Source organism: Argentina silus (genome assembly GCF_951799395.1).
Source record: "Argentina silus genome assembly, chromosome: 2".
Classification (NCBI taxonomy): Eukaryota; Metazoa; Chordata; class Actinopteri; order Argentiniformes; family Argentinidae; genus Argentina; species Argentina silus.
In genome coordinates, this window is record NC_139656.1 from 22215764 (window position 1) to 22236128 (window position 20365).

At 47.2% G+C, this 20365-nt stretch overlaps 1 protein-coding gene across 2 annotated transcripts in view; it reads left to right on the forward strand.

Moving 5' to 3' along the window:
• The window catches only part of sptbn2 (spectrin, beta, non-erythrocytic 2), a 36076-nt gene extending 19218 nt beyond the window's left edge, over nt 1–16858 (forward strand). Inside the window, exons 9-39 of one of the 2 annotated variants that reach the window (XM_083687094.1) lie at nt 45–162; nt 384–542; nt 1036–1338; nt 2006–2159; nt 2375–2769; nt 2888–3151; nt 3256–3467; nt 3857–3994; nt 4412–4631; nt 4836–5372; nt 5494–5696; nt 5800–5890; nt 6050–6196; nt 6308–6571; nt 6782–7006; nt 7115–7204; nt 7351–7641; nt 7889–8019; nt 8221–8425; nt 8584–8958; nt 9209–9453; nt 9573–9711; nt 10129–10213; nt 10311–10507; nt 10772–10899; nt 11090–11165; nt 11676–11762; nt 12837–13015; nt 13339–13512; nt 13730–13772; nt 13896–16858. In XM_083687094.1, the coding sequence (XP_083543220.1) occupies nt 45–162; nt 384–542; nt 1036–1338; nt 2006–2159; nt 2375–2769; nt 2888–3151; nt 3256–3467; nt 3857–3994; nt 4412–4631; nt 4836–5372; nt 5494–5696; nt 5800–5890; nt 6050–6196; nt 6308–6571; nt 6782–7006; nt 7115–7204; nt 7351–7641; nt 7889–8019; nt 8221–8425; nt 8584–8958; nt 9209–9453; nt 9573–9711; nt 10129–10213; nt 10311–10507; nt 10772–10899; nt 11090–11165; nt 11676–11762; nt 12837–13015; nt 13339–13512; nt 13730–13772; nt 13896–14114 (6094 nt within the window). In that variant the 3' untranslated portion in view covers nt 14115–16858. The remainder of the gene's footprint in view (nt 1–44; nt 163–383; nt 543–1035; nt 1339–2005; nt 2160–2374; nt 2770–2887; nt 3152–3255; nt 3468–3856; nt 3995–4411; nt 4632–4835; nt 5373–5493; nt 5697–5799; nt 5891–6049; nt 6197–6307; nt 6572–6781; nt 7007–7114; nt 7205–7350; nt 7642–7888; nt 8020–8220; nt 8426–8583; nt 8959–9208; nt 9454–9572; nt 9712–10128; nt 10214–10310; nt 10508–10771; nt 10900–11089; nt 11166–11675; nt 11763–12836; nt 13016–13338; nt 13513–13729; nt 13773–13895) is intronic. The other variant, XM_083687093.1, reaches the window with a different exon arrangement.
• The last annotated feature ends 3507 nt before the right edge of the window (nt 16859–20365 follow it).

The window sequence follows — 20365 nt, forward strand, 5'->3', positions numbered from 1 at the left end:
TATATGATGATCTGACCAACGTGAGGTGTGTGTGTGTGTGTCAGGTTCACAGAGAAAGGAAATCTTGAGGTCCTGCTCTTCACCATTCAGAGCAAGATGAGAGCCAACAACCAGAAGGTGTACATACCGAGGGAGGGCAAACTCATCTCTGACATCAACAAGGTACTGTATCACATTCACTGTGCACAGGGGCTATGGGAGGGTGGGGAAACGTCATGCAAAAGTACATCAGTCACCTTCTGTTTAGATGTATGACTTCTCATCACTAGAGCATATATGAACACCAGTTAGTGTGACCTGCAGGTCTCTAGAATTATACAGGAGCAACCTTGGTTTAGTGATCTCCCTGACGACCAGCTTATGTGTTATGATTGGCTCGGCAGGCATGGGAGCGGCTGGAGAAGGCAGAGCATGAGCGGGAGCTGGCGCTGAGGAACGAGCTGATTCGCCAGGAGAAGCTGGAGATGCTGGCTGCACGCTTCGATCGCAAGGCAGCCATGAGGGAGACCTGGCTGAGCGAGAACCAGCGACTTGTCTCTCAGGTAACACACACACACACACACACACACACACACGCCTGGTCTATTTACGGGTCATATATTTGGACTCCGGAGGAGCCAGGGGAGAGATAGCAGTAGGGGCTGCATATTGCCTGTCTCCCAGATGTGCAGCGCTTACAGATAACAGCAATCATAATCCATGGTTGTGATGACATTATTTTAATTGAACGGACAGTTTTAATATCATGCTGTCCTGCGGATGAGCGATTGTAATTATCTCTCTAATGCACGTTGAGAGTGATTTACGTAAATGTAGCTTGTGTCCACTCAATGGTGTTTACATTCTGTGTTTGTTCAGGAGCCTACCTCTCGTATAAGGCTCATGTCATGACAGGATGTGTATTTAGCCATTAACCCTTTGTATGCCTTATTGAACATATTGACTGCCATGAACACACACATACAGCATCATTTCCATAGTGAGAAACACACTGACTTTTCTTACTTATGAACTCAAACTCGAACCCTAACCCAGGACAACTTTGGAGTGGACCTGGGAGCAGTGGAGGCCGCCACCCGTAAACACGAGGCCATAGAGACGGACATCGGGGCGTACGGGGAGCGCGTGGCGGCCGTGGAGGCGGTGGCTCGGGAGCTGGAGACGGAGGGATACCATGACGTGAGGCGTGTGCTGGCGCGGAGGGATAACGTGCTGCGGCTCTGGGAGTATCTAAAAGAGCTGCTGGCTGCACGCAGGGAGAGGCTGCACGCACACCGCGACCTGCAGAGGCTCCTGCAGGAGATGCGTGACATCATGGACTGGATGGGAGAAATGAAGGTAACCGTAGCACTGTATATAGTAAAAGTTAAACTCCAGTCCATTCCATACACTTAAGTCCATTGGATGCTGAGTTTGTAACCCAGACAAACTGGACTGATCTATAAGCTGTAATGTAATAGGGTACATGTCCTGCACACACAACCTGTCCACCCCTTGCCTCAGCCCTGTTCAGAAGTCCATTGACTCCCACAGCACCTCAGCCACCTTCCAGGCCATGTCCTCTGTAGCCCCCATGGCCCTGCCGGCACTGGGCATTAAGGGTTTGCACAAGTTAACTGAGGTAGACCTGACTGGAAGTCGTTTGGAAGAATGCCCTGCTTGTCCAGTATTCTTAGCCCTTTGGTCTTGGCCAATTCTGTTTCCCCGGCTCACAGTTTGATGTTATTGTGATTCAGAGAATCTAATCTCATCAGTACCAAATGAGAACTCCCCTTTCTCAAGATAAAGTCTCACTAATCACTAATCACCACAAAAACTGGCCGTCTTCATTTCAGATATTGATGTCTTTGCTTAATCTATAACTTTTAGTGGCTGCTGGAAGCATGAATGTCTTACTAATACAGCCTTCCATTAACTTCTAATTAGGAGTGTCTGTAAAACTGCCCTGGAATCCCAGCATGGTGAGCTTGTTGCTGATGTGGCTTCTTGTTGTGTCGTCTCCCAGGGCCGCCTGCAGTCCCAGGACAGCGGAAAGCATCTTCATGATGTGGAGGACCTGCTGCAGACACACACCCTGGTGGAGGCAGATATCTCAGCCCAGGCAGAGAGGGTCCGTGCGGTACAGGGGGCCGCACAGCGCTTCACCTCCGACGAACAGGGTGAGACAACAAACCTCCAAACGCATACCGTACTCACATTGTACTGCTACATTGGCATTTGTATAAAGATTCCACTCGGTCTAGTATGGATTCACTATGCAGCTATCATGCTGTGAATAAACACCCTAGTATTGAGTAGGACTGAATTGGGACATTTGTTTGGAATTCTCTTCATGAACTCTGAACTCTTCCTCTTGTTTCCGTCTCCGTTTCAGTCTATAAGCCCTGTGAGCCAGCGCTGGTCGGCGAGAAAGTGTCTCTGCTTGGCTCGGCCTATGAGGAGCTGGGCCAGCTGGCCGGGGTGCGGCGGGAGCGCCTGGAGGACTCCCGACGTCTATGGCAGTTCCTGTGGGAGCTGGGAGAGGAGGCGGCCTGGATCAGGGAGCAGGAGCAGATCCTGGCTGGCGGAGACTGCGGCCGTGACCTCACCTCCGCCCTGCACCTGCTCAGTAAGCACGAGGCCTTCAGGGACGAGATGGCGGCCCGCTATGGCCCTCTGGGCAACAGCATCGCCGCCGGGGAGACCCTGGTGCAGGAGGGACACTATGGATCACCAGAGGTCACAGAGAGGATCCGTGACGTCCGTGAACAGTGGGCCCATCTGGAGGAGGTGAGTGAACAGGGGAAAGAGCATGAAGGGAAGTCAGTCTAATACGTCTTAGTACATGTTTGTTCTTGTTGTAATCTCATCCCCTCTCTCTCTCTCTCTCTCTCTCCTCCCTCCGCAGACGTCCCAGCTGAGAGAGCAGCAGCTGAAGGAGGCTGTGGCGCTCCACCAGTTCCAGACAGATGCTAACGACATGGAGGCCTGGATCCTGGAGACGCTTCGCCAGGTGTCCAGCCAGGAGGTGGGGCACGACGAGTTCTCCACCCAGACTCTGGCCCGCAAGCAGAGGGAGGTGGAGGAGGAGATCCAGAGCCACCGCCCCCTCATCGACTCACTGCACGAGCAGGCCCTCTCCCTGCCCCAAACCCACGCACACTCCCCTGAGGTCAGCCCACACTTTCTCTTCATCTCTCCCTGTTCTGTGCTCTTTGTCTTGTCGTTGATTCTGCTCAGAGCTCTCAGCTAAGTGAACGGTTGTTGGCTCCGCAGGTGGAGGGACGTCTGCCTGCCATTGAGCAGCGCTACGAGGAGCTGGAGTCTCTGTCTGCGTCGCGGCGCCAGGCCCTGGAGGGGGCGCTAGCGCTCTACCGGATGTACAGTGAGGCTGGCGCCTGCCAGCTGTGGGTGGGGGAGAAGGAGCAGTGGCTGGACAACATGCAGATCCCCACCAAACTGGAGGATCTGGAGGTGGTTCAGCAGAGGTGAGCCTGGAGAGAAGACGTGTTTCGTAGAGAGGGAATGCTGGAGAAGAAAAGAGAGCTCATATACTCAGACAATAATCACTGACACTGTACTCATTCTGCCTTGTTCAGTGGATGTCAAACAATCTCCTCTCATCTCAACAACGCTACAATCAGATGTGAAATCAGATCAGTGTTTTTTGTAGAATTTCAATGTTGAATCTAGAATCAGCTCCACACTCGCATTAGAGGCTGTTGCTTTTGGGATCCCTTTCCCTTCCTCTATTCTCCATTGTATATAGAGAGACAGAAAGATGAATGGATAGGAGTGGGAATCACTGTGTGAGGCTTTGAGTTGATGATGTGTTTTTTGTGTGTGTGTGTGTGTGTGTGTGTGTGTGTGGCTGCAGGTTCGAGACCCTGGAGCCTGAGATGAATAACCTGGGCACTCGCATCTCTGATGTCAATCAGGTGGCTGAGCAGCTGCTGGGCTCTGACAACCGCAGCAAGGACCAGATCCACCAGACACAAGATCAGCTTAACAACAGGTGTGTGCCCAACAAGACAAACAGAATGCATACGCATCATTACATAACAATATGAAATGAGATGCTCGTTACCACTCTGAAATAAGCATATAAAAATACATGTACATACAAACACAACAGTAATCTAATAAGGGATTTATTTTTTGGGGTTCAAAGTTCAGATTTTACAACTGGGCACATTTACAGTTTGTGGATTAAAGAAATGTCCACAAGTACAGTACACTACAAGGTCAGTCTGTACACTCTAGGCAGAAAGGACAGTCTTTTTGTTTGACTAATTGGCTGTGTATTGTGTCCCATTGTGCATGTTTATAGTGGTTTGAGTTAGTGGTCAGAGCCTGGAGAAGTGGGTGCCTATCAAACACAGAGATATTACACTGTGTTCATTGAACATTCCTCTTGCTCTTGTCCCCCCAGATGGACCGAGTTCCAGCGGCTGGCGGACCAGAGGAAGCAGGCCCTGGAGTCGGCCCTGAACATCCAGAACTACCACCTGGAGTGTAATGAGATCCAGACCTGGATGAGAGAGAAGACTAAGGTGATCGAGTCCACCCAGAGTCTTGGCAATGACCTGGCTGGAGTCATGGCCCTGCAGCGCAAACTCACAGGCATGGAAAGAGATCTGGAGGCCATTCAGGTACGGCAGAGATAGGGATCGGGGTGAGGGTTATGGATTAGGTTTAGGAGATTAAGAGTTTATCTAAAAATGAGAGGGTTTTTACCATTCTGTATTTTTGCATTATTTGGATTTATTATGCTTTACTGAGCATTATTACAATAAGTGTAGGTCAGGTGATGTTGTCAACGCCCCCATATTTATTTATTTCCTGAATCATTTCAGGGCAAGTTGGATGACATGAGGAACGAGGCAGAGAAGCTAGCTCAGGAGCACCCAGACCAGGCGGAGGAGATTTACGCCCGTCTGGCGGAGATCCAGGAGGTGTGGGAGGAGCTCAACGCCACTATGAAGCGCCGCGAGGAGTCTCTCGGAGAGGCAAGCAAGCTGCAGGGATTCCTCAGGGACCTGGATGACTTCCAGTCCTGGCTGTCACGCACCCAGACAGCCGTGGCCTCTGAGGACATCCCCACCTCCCTGCCCGAGGCCGAGTGCCTGCTCACCCAGCACGAGAGCATCAAGAACGAGGTGGACAACTACAAGGAGGACTACGAGAAGATGCGTGCGGTGGGCGATGAGGTGACCCAGGGCCAGACGGATGCCCAGTATATGTTCCTGGCCCAGAGGCTGCAGGCGCTGGACACCGGCTGGAACGAGCTGCATCGCATGTGGGAGAACCGCCACAGTCTCCTGGCCCAAGCCTTCGACTTCCAGACCTTCCTGCGCGACGTGAAGCAGGCAGAGGGCTTCCTCAACAGTCAGGTGAGGAGGAGGATCAGGAGCCTGGGGAAGAATGGACTTTCTTATCGTGGAAATATCTTACAGAGATCATGTTTATTTGAATAAGTTACTAAGGATCATGTCCCCATGTGTCTCTCTGTAGGAGTATGTGCTGTCCCACACAGAGATGCCCTCCAGCCTGGAGGGGGCAGAGGAGGCCATCAAGAAGCATGAGGACTTCCTGACCACCATGGAGGCCAGCGAGGAGAAGATCACTGGTGTTGTGGAGGCAGGCCGTCGCCTCGTCAACGACCTCAACGCCAACTCTGACAAGATCCAGGAGAAGGCTGACTCCATCCAGGAGAGGTGAGAAGAGAGGGGGATGAAAGAGATTAAACCTCATTCGTTTTCTGATTGATTTTACTATGGAAAGAGTGACTCAATCTCCTCTTTTCTCAATTTTCACCAGACATCAGAAGAATAAGCAGGCTGCAAACGAACTCCTGACTAAATTGAAGGATAACCGTGAACTTCAGCACTTCCTACAAGACGGACAGGAGGTAAACATGCAACCCTAACTTAACTTATACATATTAATATAGGTATATACATTTTATGGACGTGTGTCCTGTAACTAGAAAATCTTAAAGCAGTTGTAGTTAGTAGTTAAGATAATTCATCTGAAAACCCATTCATATCGTTCTCTCCTGTCATTGCAGCTCACTCTCTGGATCAACGAGAAGATGCTGACAGCTCAGGACATGTCATATGATGAGGCCAGGAACCTCCACAGCAAGTGGCAAAAACACCAGGCCTTCATGGCAGAGCTGGCCTCCAACAAAGACTGGCTGGACAAAATTGATAAGGTATATTACCATTGTACATTAGATATTCAAGTGAAAAAGAGGTGTATGCCCATGTTTTGCTCTGTCTGATCCTCTGCTCCTCTCCCCCTCTCTTGGTCTCTCCTCCATCAGGAGGGTCAGGCACTGGTGAAGGAGAAGCCAGAGCTGGAACCTGTGGTCCAGCAGACCCTGGAGGACCTGCAGCGCCAGTGGGAGGAGCTGGAGGGCACCACACGCACCAAGGCGCAGTGTCTCTTCGACGCCAACAGGGCAGAGCTCTTCACACAGAGCTGCTCTGCCCTGGACGGCTGGCTGAAGAACCTGTCGGGCCAGCTGCAGAGTGATGACTACGGCAAGGACCTGACCAGTGTCAACATCTTGCTCCAGAAGCACCAGGTGGGTAACATTGTCCAGACCATCCAGAGTCTGTGTATTTCTCTATTGTAATTCTCCTCTAAAGCCATTTTGGGATTAAAAGAGTATCACTGTAGTAAAAACAAAAGAGTAATAGCTAACCGTCACTGGCAAGTGATAATAGAAAAAAACATGTAATTTGATAGCTGATATGAATCATCTGAAAGGCTCCATATTTTTGTCCCTGTCCAGATGCTGGAGCACCAGATGGAGGTTCGTGAGAAGGAGGTGCAGTCGCTGCAGTCCCAGGCCGTAGCCCTGACTCAGGAGGATGCTGGCCTAGCTGAGGTGGACGGGCAGCAAAGACGCGTCACTGACAGCTTCTCCGAGCTCCAGGACCCTCTCAACCAGAGGAGGCAGCGCCTGCTCGCCTCTAAAGAGGCCCACCAGTTCAACAGAGACCTGGAGGATGAGATTGTGAGTGGGACCACATTACTGCCTGACTCCTAGTACAGAGAAGTCGTACTGTACATATCATTTGTGTGTCTCTCTTTGCAAATTTTTATATTGTTTTTGCGTTCTCAGCTGTGGGTGAAGGAGAGGATGCCCCTGGCCACCTCCACAGACCATGGGAAGGACCTGCCCAGTGTACAGCTGCTCATCAAGAAGAACCAGGTACAGAGATGGGGGCAGGGAGGAATATAGGGGAAGGACCGTGAAGGGTAGAAATGGTAGATGGTTGTATTTTGAACATTACATATGTTAAATATATTACATGTATTTTAAAATATTTCTCTCCCATCTCTCTTCCTCTCTGCTAGACTTTGCAGAAGGAGATCCAGGGCCACCAGCCACGTATCGATGACATCCAGACCCACCGGCGTGGCATAGCCCTGAGCCAGGAGGAGGTGGACGGGGAGAGGCACTCGGCTCTGGAGGGCCGTCTGGCTGAGCTCCGTGACCTGTGGGCCCAACTCATCGCTGAGACAGATGAGCGCCACGCCCGCCTGGTGGAGGCTAACCGTGCCCAGCAGTTCTACACTGATGCAGCAGAGGCCGAGGCCTGGATGGGAGAGCAGGAGCTGCACATGATGTCAGAGGAGAAGGCCAAGGTGAGTGGAGAGATGAAGGGCCTAGCTCAAGTTAGAAAGAAAAAAGGCTTTATACAAAGTAGTGCAAAGCAAACATGCTATAGGTTTATCGTGTTTTTTCTAATGATAACTATTCTGCTCAATCTGGTTCTGTTTTTATTTTTATTATTTGAGCTTTTTATTTGTATATTATTTAAAAAAAAATGTTTTTAGCTTGATGATGCTAACCTCATATCTGTTTGCATACATCTCTGTGTTTGTCATTCAGGACGAGCAGAGTGCTTTGGTGATGGTGAAGAAGCACCAAACCTTGGAGCAAGCCCTGGAGGACTACGCCCAGACCATCCACCAGCTGGCCAACAGCAGCAGGCTTATGGTGACCAGTGAACACCCAGAAAGGTGTGTGTGCCCCGGCCCAGGGGACTTAACAAAGGCTCGGGTAGCAGGGACGCTCAGTGTCATAGGGATGATGGAAGAAGAAAAGATTATTGCTTAAATATCCACCACATAAAACGAGTGCCACTTTTTATACCCCATAATGTGAGTTTTAATTGTATCACTGCAACTGGTCTGAAGCTCACTCTTATTCTCCATCATCAGTGAGCGAATCAACCTACGGCAAGCCCAGGTGGACAAGCTGTACGCAGGGCTGAAGGACCTAGCCGAGGAGCGTCGTGGACGGTTGCAGGAGAGGCTGAGGCTGACCCAGCTGAAGAAAGAGGTGGATGACCTGGAGCAGTGGATCGCTGAGAGAGAAGTGGTGGCCGGCTCCCACGAACTGGGCCAGGACTACGAACATGTCACTGTGAGTGTCCTTCCTTTTACTCACTCACTCACTCAATCACTTACATATTGTATGCAGGAACACTCACCTGTTCATCTCCACTGGAATGTTGTTCATTTCTGATTTATCATCAATGCATTTATTTGATATCTTCCTTTGCCTGCATTCTCAACCTTCAGATGCTGCGGGACAAGTTCCGGGAGTTTGCCCGGGACACCAGCACCATTGGCCAGGAACGTGTGGACGGGGTGAACGGGTTGGCGGATGACCTCATTGAGTCGGGCCACCCTGAGAACGCCAGCGTGGCCGAGTGGAAGGACGGGCTGAACGAGGCGTGGGCGGACCTGCTGGAGCTGATCGACACGCGCACCCAGATGCTGGCCGCCTCCTACGAGCTGCACCGCTTCCACCAGGACGGCCGCGAGGCGCTGGGCCGCGTCCAGGAGAAGAAGGAGGCGCTACCCTCTGATCTGGGCCGCGACCTCAACACCGTCCAGCACCTCCACAGACAGCACAATGCCTACGAGCACGACATACAGGCCCTCAGCGGACAGGTCAGCACCCTACCTGAAAGGCTACGCACAGTTACACTAGTGGGAGGAATGATACCAGTCCAAACATGTTGGCTCTTCATCATCTAATCAGTCAGGGAAGGGTTATTGTACTACTCCTTAAAGGAGATTAGGAGTTTGGCATTAACACTCTTCTGTTGCAGATAACGATAGTATACGTTGTAAGGAAAGATGTTTTGTAAGTGGTTGGGACCTTTTCTCACCTGACTGTCTCCCCTCCTCGGGCCCTCAGGTGAACCAGGTGCAGGACGACGCAGCGCGGCTGCAGAAGGCTTATGCTGGGGAGAAGGCCGAGGAGATCCACAGGAGCGAGCGCGCTGTGACTGAGGCCTGGGAGGGCCTGCTGGCGGCTGGTCAGGCCCGCCGGCTCCTCCTGCTGGACACCGTGGAGAAGTTCCGCTTCTCCAACATGGTGCGTGACCTCATGCTATGGATGGACGGGATCAACCTGCAGATTGACGCCCACGACAGCCCCCGGTGAGGACAACAGGCCTGCAAAATTACCGCTCAAACACAACATCAAAAAAAGATGCATGCCCTAATCTGAAATATCATTCTAAATAGTATTTTCCTCTCTCCATCCCTCGCCCTCTCAGGGATGTGTCTTCTGCAGGGCTGGTCATAGCCAACCATCAGGACATCAAGTCAGAGATTGAGACTCGCGCAGACAGTTTCACCGCCTGCAATGAGATGGGCAACTCTCTCATCAACAACAACCACTACGCAGCTGATGAGGTATGGATCAGAACATTGTCACAGCCGCCTCCAGGGTTGGAATTGGTGAATTCCAATTCCGTAATTGAAAAAGGGGCATTCATTGTCAATGACTCTTCAATATGTTGCGATCGGAGTACCTGGGTTTCCTGCATCTAGTCAGCAAATCAACTGTGTGTGTTCTTTACATTCTTCTGTAAATTTAAAATAAAAAGCTTTGTAATTTGTAATTGAATTGGGTTTCAAAAAGAATTTAAAAGGAATTCACCCCAACCCTGGTTACCTGAATGCACACTCTCCTGGGTATTTATATATAATAGTATTGAGGTAGGCATGAAACTGCCTCTTGAGGGATTCTCTCTGTTTGTTTGTTGAAGCAGAATGGCCTCTGCAGTTTTTTCATATTATGTTATTCACCTGCTGCCAACTGTCCCACAGATCCGGGAGAAACTAGATCAGCTCCAGGGTAGGAGGAACGAGATCAATGACAAGTGGCTGGACAAGATGGATCACCTTCAGATAGGTGTGTGTGCGTGTGTGTGTGTGTGTGTCAGCTGTTTGTGTATGCATTTCTCCTTTCCCATTGTCTCATACTTATTCTTTCCCTCTGTCTACCTCAGTGCTGGAGGTGCTGCAGTTCGGCAGGGATGCGAGCGTGGCAGAGTCTTGGCTGGCAGGGCAGGAGCCCCTGGTCCGGGCAGCAGAGCTGGGCTCTAACGTAGACGAGGTGGAGAGCCTGATTAAACGCCACGAGGCCTTCGAGAAGCTGGCCGCCGGCTGGGAGGAGCGATTCGTCCTGCTGGAGAAACTTACTACGGTGAGTGGAGGGGGAGGGGGGCAGGACAGGGCTGGGGAGGCGGTAGTAGAGGGCTTTAGAAATAGAAATAAACCATGGTTAAATGGTGGGGGGGTGTTAGGACAGTGGGTTGGACTGGAGTGTGTGGGGACTGGATAGGAGTGGGGAAGGAGGCATGGAGCGTTGCATAGACACGCCACTGACAGGGGAGGAAAGGTGGACCTGATGGCACTACAGACTTCTCCATAAAGAGTCCTCCTCCACTAACCTGGGCTTCTCTTTCAGCTGGAGGAGCAGGAGTTGGAGAGGATAAGGGAGGAGGAGGAGAGAGCGCGGCGACCCCCCACACCACCTCCAACAGAAGAACTGGCACAATCTGAGGCCGAAAGCCAAGCACCTGAATCTGCAGCCAGGTAAGAATGGAGTGATTCCTAAGAGGTTGAGGAGATATTTGGACATGAGATCATTGGTGGTCATCCTAAAGTAAAATCTTGAGTATATCTATACTGTATCTCTTGAATATCACCAACTAGATGACGCTTTCACTCTCTTCCCCCCCCCCCCCCCCCTTTCTCTCTCTCCCTCTCTCTCCTCTTCATTCAGGACCAGCCTGGACCAGACGACACTGAACCAGTCAGTATCAGTGAATGGAGTCCACAGTGACGGTGACACTTCACAGGTGAGAGAGGTCGTTGGGAGAGAGCACATCCCATGACAATGTCCTTGATATTCAATTACATCCATTCAAAGGACACACTTAACTGCTGTTCAGACACCCCCCCCCCCCCCCCCCCCCCCTTAGTTTAACTACCAAATTCAATAATTCCAGTTTGCTAGAGAATGTTGGTTCATGTGTTAAGTCTTGTCCCTCTTCATGTTGTCTTTGTCTTATGTGTCAGAGGAGATCTGAAAGAAAGATGTTCTAAATGTTCTATGTGTGACAGAATGTATGAGTCATAATTTAATTAATCGGTATTTTTAAATGGAGACCAATGAACCCGTAAGTATACATTAGACATGAGTCACTGTATGTGTGTCTGTACTGTGTTTATATCCTTGTGTGTCTCTCTGTACCATGTACGTGTCTGTACTGTATGTGTCAGGGTCTATTTTAGGCACATTAGCATTAGAGAGCCACCTCGACGCACAAGGACTTCTTAACTATTTCTTGTTGCATTTTTACCTGCAGTCGTTGTCAGTATCGTTGTCAGTGGGAATGAAATCTGAGCCTAAACCTGTCTCTAAGCCAAAGCAGCGGGAGCGTGTGAGTACCAAACATTAGCCTTAGCCTAGCTTCCTCATCGTCCCCATCACTGCCTGCGCTCAGCTCCTGGTCTACTGCAGTTCCTATGCCTGGCCCACCAGAGGGCGTCATCGTCCTCTGTCACTGCTGCACCATTGCTTTATTTGAACACATTTGCACATCTGAGCCAAGTCCCATTGCATTGTTGAGGCCTTCCAGTCTTACGCAGATTCATGAACTCATTCTGCTCATGGATCAAAGGTCGTTCAAGTCTCTGGGTGCTGGTCCATTTTTGCTTCAAAACGACCAGGACATGAGTGTTTGTAAGAGCAGTTATAGTACAGCAGTAGTTTCAGTGCAGTTGTTTGTGTTGTCCTAGATTGTTAGTTTAAGCTCTTCCCTAGATTTACTGTTCCTTTGATTGGGTGTGTGGTTACTAGCTTGATGGTGTTGTTTTGATTGTTAGGTGTTGGTAGGAAAAGGTTTTTGACGAGAGGAAATGTTGATTTCCTCTAAAATCAAATTTGATGTTGTGCCAGGAAACAAAGATAATAATGTCATGCCCCCACTAGAAAACATTTGGAGCCCAATGCACTTATCCTAGCAAAATTGTGATTGTGCTTACTGCTGCATTGTCATGATCCAAGTCTGGATTGTATTAATAAAACCTCATTGCTCCATTTTTTGTTGGGTGCTGAGTCAGGTGTGTGTGTTTGTGATGTACAGATGAGGGTTGGCCGTTAATGACCGTCATCAGTGTGTTTGGGGGTGAAGAGCCCATAGAGCTGAGCTGTGTACCCCATGTGTCACAGGTCTTGCACGCACGTGTGTGTGTGTGTTAGTGTATTTCTGTGCCAGTGTCTCTCTGTGTTTGTTATGTGTTCCTGTTTATATGTTCATGCTGTTAATCGTCACCATAATGCATATGAATATGGCAATTTTGCTATCATCTCAGACAGTCAATGACAGGTTTACAACATTGTTTGTCAAGGGTCATCACGGCTTGTTTTGGCTGAAGAGAGAAAAGAAGCTCTGTTTTTGCTCCAATCTGATCTTTTTGCTCATCTTCTATGCTGACTGCCATGTGTCTGCCATTTTGAACCCCAGGGTTCAGAGACTGAGTCTGTGAATGGTCCGGGTCGAGACAGCGGGTTGGCGTCCTCCCGCCTGGACCCGTCTGCCACGCTACCCAGCAGGGGGGGGGCCGAGTCTGGCCCAGACGCCATGGAGGGCATGCTCTACCGCAAGCAGGAGATGGAGTCCCACAGCAAGAAGGCAGCTACCAGGTGAGCCACAGAGACGGGGGGGGAAGGGAAAGGAGGGAGGGAGAGTGGGAGGGAGAGTGAGTGGGAGGGCATTGGTCAGCTCTGCTGGAAAGCTGAAATGGAAATTTAAATCTTTATGAATATCAGCAGATGTTAATGGATGTGGAATGCATGAAATACACCCCATTTTGTTTGATTAAGGAGACGGAAATAACTCCTTTGCTTGTCACCATCAACTCTTTGAGGAAAATGTGCATTTCAGACATGACTCATCTCTCTCTGACTCCTCTCTCTCTGTCTGTCTCTCTCTCTCTCTCTCTCTCTCTCTCTCTCTCTCCCCATAGATCCTGGCAGAATGTATACTGTGTCCTTCGTAAGGGAAGCATGGGCTTCTACAAGGATAACAAAGGTGCCTCCAATGGGATCCCTTACCATGGCGAGGTCCCCATCAGCCTGGGAGAGGCCGTATGTGAAGTCGCTAACGACTATAAGAAGAGGAAACACGTCTTTAAGCTCCGGTGAGAGGAGCTTCTTACTCAGTTCATAGATATTCATTCATATACAAAGGACTGGCAGCTGTCAACTCTGGGATCCGTGTCCCTGTACCTTCTTTTAGACTAAACTATATATGATACACTGAACCAGTTTTACATCTAATCAAATGATATTATTATTATTATTATTATCTGAATGTATACAGACTAAGGCTCTGAATTCTACCCTGTGTGTCTGCAGGCTAGGTGATGGTAAGGAGTACCTCTTCCAAGCAAAGGATGAGGTGAGTGTCACATGTCAGTCTAAGAGCAGTCCCTGGCCTTGTTTCTGTTGATGCCCCTCCTGTGGTGTTAGAATGTTTTGTCCTACTGGTGTCATGAGGAGTAACCCCTGCTGTCTCTCCCAGGGGGAGATGAGCTCCTGGATCCGCTCCATACTGTCCACCATCCCGCCCAGTGAGTCAGGGGACCACTCCCCCGGTGGCCCGAGGGCCATGAGCCGGGCCATGACCATGCCCCCCATCTCCCCCAGCTCAACTGAGGCCGCTGGGGTAACCATGCGCAACAAGGACGGGAAGGACAAGGACCGCGAGAAGAGGTTCAGCTTCTTCGGCAAGAAGAAATAAAACATTTGAAACACAACAACATCAATGAAAATTATATTTGTCAAAAAATTCCAAAACAAACTGAAACAGGCAGAAAAGGAAAGCCCTCTTGTTGCATAAACGCATTGCTCTCAGCCCTGGTCCTAAGGAGTTTGTCAACAACTACATGTGGCTCACACAGAGCTTACTCTTTCTCTCTCTCTCTCTCTCTCTCTCTACTCTCTCTCTTCATCTGTCATATATTTCCCTTTCACATCTCTCTTGTCCTCTCCATCGTTCACATCCAGCAACCCACCAATGTAAGCCCTTGTCCGTAGCTTTAGTGGCATCTTCAGCCAACAAGCGGGGTTTGTTGATCAGAGTCACTAATAAGAACTTTCTTTGACCTCATCATTGGGGGAAAGGAACCCCAAGGTTTTATGGGAGAGGCGAGAGGTGGTTCGCACTGGTAGAGACGAGAGGCACTGAGGGTCCCAAGAGTCAGTTCTGTTCCACCGCACTTGATTGTTTTACAGTTCAAATTAGTTTAATCTCAACCAGCCTTGAGACAAGCAATCCACTCTAAAGCTGTGTTACCTATATCCACAGTCAAAACCCACAGTAGAGGGTGCTATCCCTACTGTCCCCTCTCCCTGTTTCTCTCCTTCTCTCTCTCTTTCTCTCTATCTCTCTTTCTCCTTGGGAAGGACCACATCATTTTTTTTTTTTTGTTTTTGGTATTGATGTTATTAACATTACCAATAATATTGCTGTTATTATTATTATTTATCTTTTTGCTGTTGCAGGTTTGAGAAAAAAGAAATTATTTAAAGTATGTCAGCAGATATCTTGAGTCATGTTGCGGAGCAAAACAAGAATTCGGTTTAAACTACAAGACCATGTTGGTCTTGTTTCTGTTTGTATTGTTTTATTTTTTTCTAGGAAGAACAGTTTATGAGGTGTATTTGAAAAAAGAGGCTCAGTCAATTTTAGCAGTGTGCATTAATTGATCGCAAGTTTCACCAGTGGGAAAATGATATATATTTAAAGTGGTTTTATTTTTTATTTTATCTTGGATCTTACCTGTATTTGATTTTGTTCTTCTGAGGGATCATTTCTGCTTTGATTTTGAGTTTCATTGTTTCTTTCCAAAGCAGAGATCATTAGTTTTCTAGTGAGGGTGAGAGTGAGTTGTGGTGCTGTGGGTTTTGCACGTTTCTGTTATTCTTGATCAGAGCCATCCAGTTGGATGCTGCTTTTCTAACTTTACACACGCACACACACACACACACACACACATACACACACAGAGAAGTTTTTGGGATGGCTTTCTATAAGGATTATTGTTTGTTTTATTGGTTTGAATATGTAGATGACAATGCTAATTAATTAAACGTTCCTCCTAGATTATTTTCAGACTTCAGTTTCACTCTTCACACACCTTCTCCTGGTCTCTCCATTTTGTTTGATAATGGGATGGGTTGGCTTAACACTGACTGTCCAAAAGGAGCCGAAGCAGAAGAGCACATCTCTCTGGTGTAGGGAGGTGGACTAGCAGGACAGAGGGGGGGCTGCTGGGGTCGGACCGCTGAGGTCTGAGATGGGATTATGGGGTCAGAATGTGCAATGTCATGTGCTGGATGAGGGAGAGAGGATTGCTGAGCCTTACTTGAGTCCATTGACATACCTTTTACTAACCCAGTCTTTCCTACTATTTGAAAAGCGCTAAACCACAAAGGAAGCTTTATCGTTTGTGAAACGAATCTAAGAAGAATGTTTAACATGTGCCCCTTGGCATTGACTAAGTGTGTGTGAATGGATTCTATACCCAGGTACCCATACGCACATAGAGACAGACAGGCCCGCAGCAGCGGTTTAAGGAAGTGAACTGCAGGCAAAGCTGTGTTGGATTGGAAGAGGAGTAACCACAACGAGCTTTCCTCACTTGATGGTGACAGAGAGAATAGTCTTAAGTTGTTATTGTGGCATGATTTCATGTAGGATTATAATTGTTTGTGTCTCATTGTTGTCTCCAATTCTACTTTGATGCATAGCAATGGCATGATACCATGAAGCCCATGCTGTGGAGGGTGGAGTATTACACAGGAATGCCCAGGTGTACCATTATCAGAACGATTAGGGCAACAGGAAGAATTCCTAACCCTAACTATCAAAATAACAGTAAACTGAAGATGAATTTGAAGTAGACAGCACAGTCCTAGCACAGTCAAGTAATGGTTTATTTTCCTGTCTCAAGAGTCATGGAGGGTTTCTTTGTAAGAAACTGGTCTAAGCATGGCAGAGTTTTGGAACCGGGTTTCTGTGGTCCAAGGTACTTATTAATCAGTGGCAGGCTTATCTGGGGAGGGGGCATAGTAAAATACCCTTCACTTTTTTTATACGACCAATTGCTCCCCCCAAACCAGAAATGGAAAGAACACCATCGACTAAGTGTAAGAAATGTGCAGCTTTTCAACATTTAAGATGATTAGCTCAATTGGACTGATCAGCCAATGTGATTCAGATGATTCTCATTCAAAATAAGCAGCATAATAGGCAGTATATTGCTTTGTCTAGCAGAGTCTCAGCTGTGAGCCAGCATTAATTCTTAGTTTCAGCCTGATGTACTGAGCTAACCCTCTGGCTGCCTAACCAAAGTTAGGAGCCTGTTCACATGATCAATGAGGGAACTTAAGCAGTGGAGCTCAGTGAGTAACCAGGTGAGCCTTGCTTCATCATTATTCACTGTGACAAACTGACCAGGGCGGTGCGTAATTGGCCACATCGCTTCAAAAAGTAGCTTCTGTCGCCCTCTACTGGGTCAACTGATCTTTGTGACCCAGTTTAGATCCTGCCTGATTCAGGGACAGGACCAATGGACAGTCCAGGCAAGTTGAAGTCGATGAATCTCTGAGGATGGGTCTACTATGTACATCCTAGTATGACTTCTTATGAATGTTTATGGCTCTCAAAGTGGGTTGGCCAAATTGGCCATGTGATGCAAAAGAAGGACATACATGTAACTTGGAGCCAGTATTTCACGTGCGTCTCACACACACACCTTTCTACCCACTCTCTGTTGTTCTTTCTCTCTCTCTCTCTCTCTCTCTCACTCACACACACACACACATACTCACTCACTCAAATATAACCAATGTAGGATGACCCTAACCTTTCAATCAAGCGGAAATCTGTGATTTGGTGTCACATTTGGGTTAATGTTGTTCAGGCACATTGTACTACTGCTGAGCGTTGACCGGAAAAAGGACAGCATTATTGATGGCAAAGAGGTGGAGAGAGCTTACGATGGTTTTAGTTATAAGAATAAAAAAAACTGTTGAACACTTAAAAAGAAGAGCAGGGTTGTTGTTTTTTAACTTGAAGAGAAATAGAAATACACAAGATAGAAGACTGATGGCAAATTTGAGCTTCCTTTTTTAGCGTTAGACAGGAGGATATGCTGTCTCATGGGGGCTTGTATTTTCTCATCCAGTGATCTGTTTTGCAGCATTTGATAAGCCTGTCTACCGATTCTCATTTCTCATTACTTTTGAAGAATGTCAGTTCTTTCTTCTGTGACTTAACTAATTCCGAGTTGTTAATACCACTACTATGATTGATTATTATGATTATTATGATTATGATTATTGCTACTGTTATTACTACTACTACTGTTACTACTGCAACTTACTTATTACTACAACTATAACTGCTGTCCATTTTCAGGTACGTGTCTGTAATACCAGACCCTTCCACAAGATGTCAGTGTGCTGTGGAGCATTTTCATTACAGATCGAATAATGTTTGTTGACTTGTGTATCTACATCTAATATTAGGAATAATAAAACATGGTTTAAAAGAAAACAAAAACTGAATATACAACTGTGGTATTATTGATTATTTTGTCATTTGTTATCAATGTTATTTCTGTTTTGTACAAAGTGCTTTGTTTAAAAAAGTGGCTTTGAAACAGCAGTGCATAGAAGTACAGTATTGGTATTTACTGGAGTTCTAGTCCTGATCCTCTCATTGCCCACTATCTATAGCTGGGTGGGAGACCTGCAATCCCCTTTAACCTGCAAGATGCATGGGTGAGGTTGACCACTCTCAATGCCAAAAACACCTGCAGCAGTGTGTTACTACAGTCTTAACCAGTATTTTATCTGTGACAAAAGACACATCTCTTTTTTCTGTCCCCACTTCAGGTACAGGAATGGTCTAAGATTGTAAAAAAAAACATTCATAGAGTTCATAGAGTATATCATGAGTATATCATGCTGGAGTCATTGGAAGTTGTGTAGACCAGGGAACATTGTCACATCTTCAAGCCAGCGCTGACGCAGAGAGAGGAGGAAGAAAAAAGAAAAGGGATTGTGGACATATCCTGTCTCACGTTGGCAGGAATGGAACAAACTGCTCTGAAAAAGCACTTTGTACTTTGTACTTTTCTTTAACTTGGCTGCACATGCTCTCCTCTATGTACCTCTAATGCCCCGTCTGAGGCAGCTTCAAATAATTAATAAAAAACATGTCAGAGGCCCAGATTACCTGCAAGTCTTCCATTTTCAATTACCTAAATAAATCATACTCTGCTGAAATATTGCTCCTCTCAGACTTCTGAAATACCTGGGATTTGAGTTTGAGCAGGAGACTGGTGGAGGTAGAAATCAGAGGACGGGCTCATTGTAATGCATGGAATGATATCAAACATGTGTATTTGATACCTTTTCTTATTCTATTCCATGCATTACAATGAGCCTGACCTCAGGTTTCTACCTCCACCAGCCTCCACTGAGTTTGAGAAGATTAAGCTGTAGAGGTCCTGTTTGATCACAGTCATGATAAGTGACCATACAATTTGTCTTTGTCTTGACCTATTCTCAATGAACAGCTTATTTATAGAGTTTAATGCCAAGAGGCTAAATGACATTTACATGGTTCTGTGAGGGCTTTTAGGTATAACAAATGCTCTGATCTAAATAGTAACGGTCACTTTCACATCTTCATTCCCTCTGTTAAAGATGTGTCGATGGCCACAACGACTTCAAGTGTCTTGGATACCTTGGCAACTGCAATATGGAGAGGCAATTTAAAAAAAATCGTCTGCACCCCCCTGCCCCCCTCCCCCCCTTCCCTCACTGGCTCCTCACTTCATTAACCTAACAATAGGCCCGTTACCCAGCGACCGTTAAAACTCCTAGAGAAAAGACAAGGAGGTCACAGTCCTTTGGAACCACTTGGCTCAGTGAAGCAAATTGTCTTTGGCATGGTAGCCTCCACTTGGATATCATGGAGCTAATACATGGAATCCAGTGCAGTAAGTTGTCTAAAATTATTTGTTCTATCTTTTTGTTGTGATATGTGGACCAAGAATATGTTTCCACTGCCTGACCTGGTTTCTAACAATCAGGGCCTTCTTCAGTCAAACTGGCCTTAGATCCCAGGATAATGAGATGAGACTCTGTCTGGCCTATGAGAAAGAATAATTGAACGTTATTTCATTTTTAAATTACTGTTTTCTTAAGTATATTTGTGCATTTGTGTAATGCAAATGTATAGGTAGTTTACTTGTAGTTTAACCTGGTTAATAGATTTGACAAAATTGTGTCCATAATCTTTCAAACTATACTTAACTATACTGTTTTAAAATAACTAGTTGGCGGAACACCGGTGAGTCTATATTGCATAGATTTTCTTTTCTTAAGCCCTAATGCATTATGCATGACAGCAAGCACAGAGGGGGGTGAAGTCTGAGCACTGGGGAGTCTGAGGAGACTTTTTTCCACTAACCAGTCTAAGGACATGGGTGGAGAAGTAGAGCTCCTGAAAGTACCCAAACTCTGGCTACCTCAGGAACACAGGTCTTTAAACATGCATAACATCTGGGGTGTGTTTAGAGCTGCATGGGAAGGAAGGGGAAAATACAATAGTAGTCAGCCCTTATCCGGGACAGCACTCTGCTCCCTCTCCAACACCCCTGCTCTGTTATAGTGCACCCTCTCTCAAACAGATTCAATGATTAGCCAAAACCATGTCTACACTGGGGATATATACAGATTTATTTTATTATTATTATTATTATTATTTACAGATTGATTATGATTGATTTCTACAAGAATGGTCAACACATGGTTGGGTAGAAGTTCAATATAATTAAAATCATGAATGTTTTTGAATTGAAGACAGATTTGATGACATGTTTGTTGAACCAAAGCCCAAATAGCTAGAGCCCTTGGCGGAGGGCTGTGTAGCATTTTTGAAATGCTGCCGTCATTGCACTTTGGGCCTCTCTT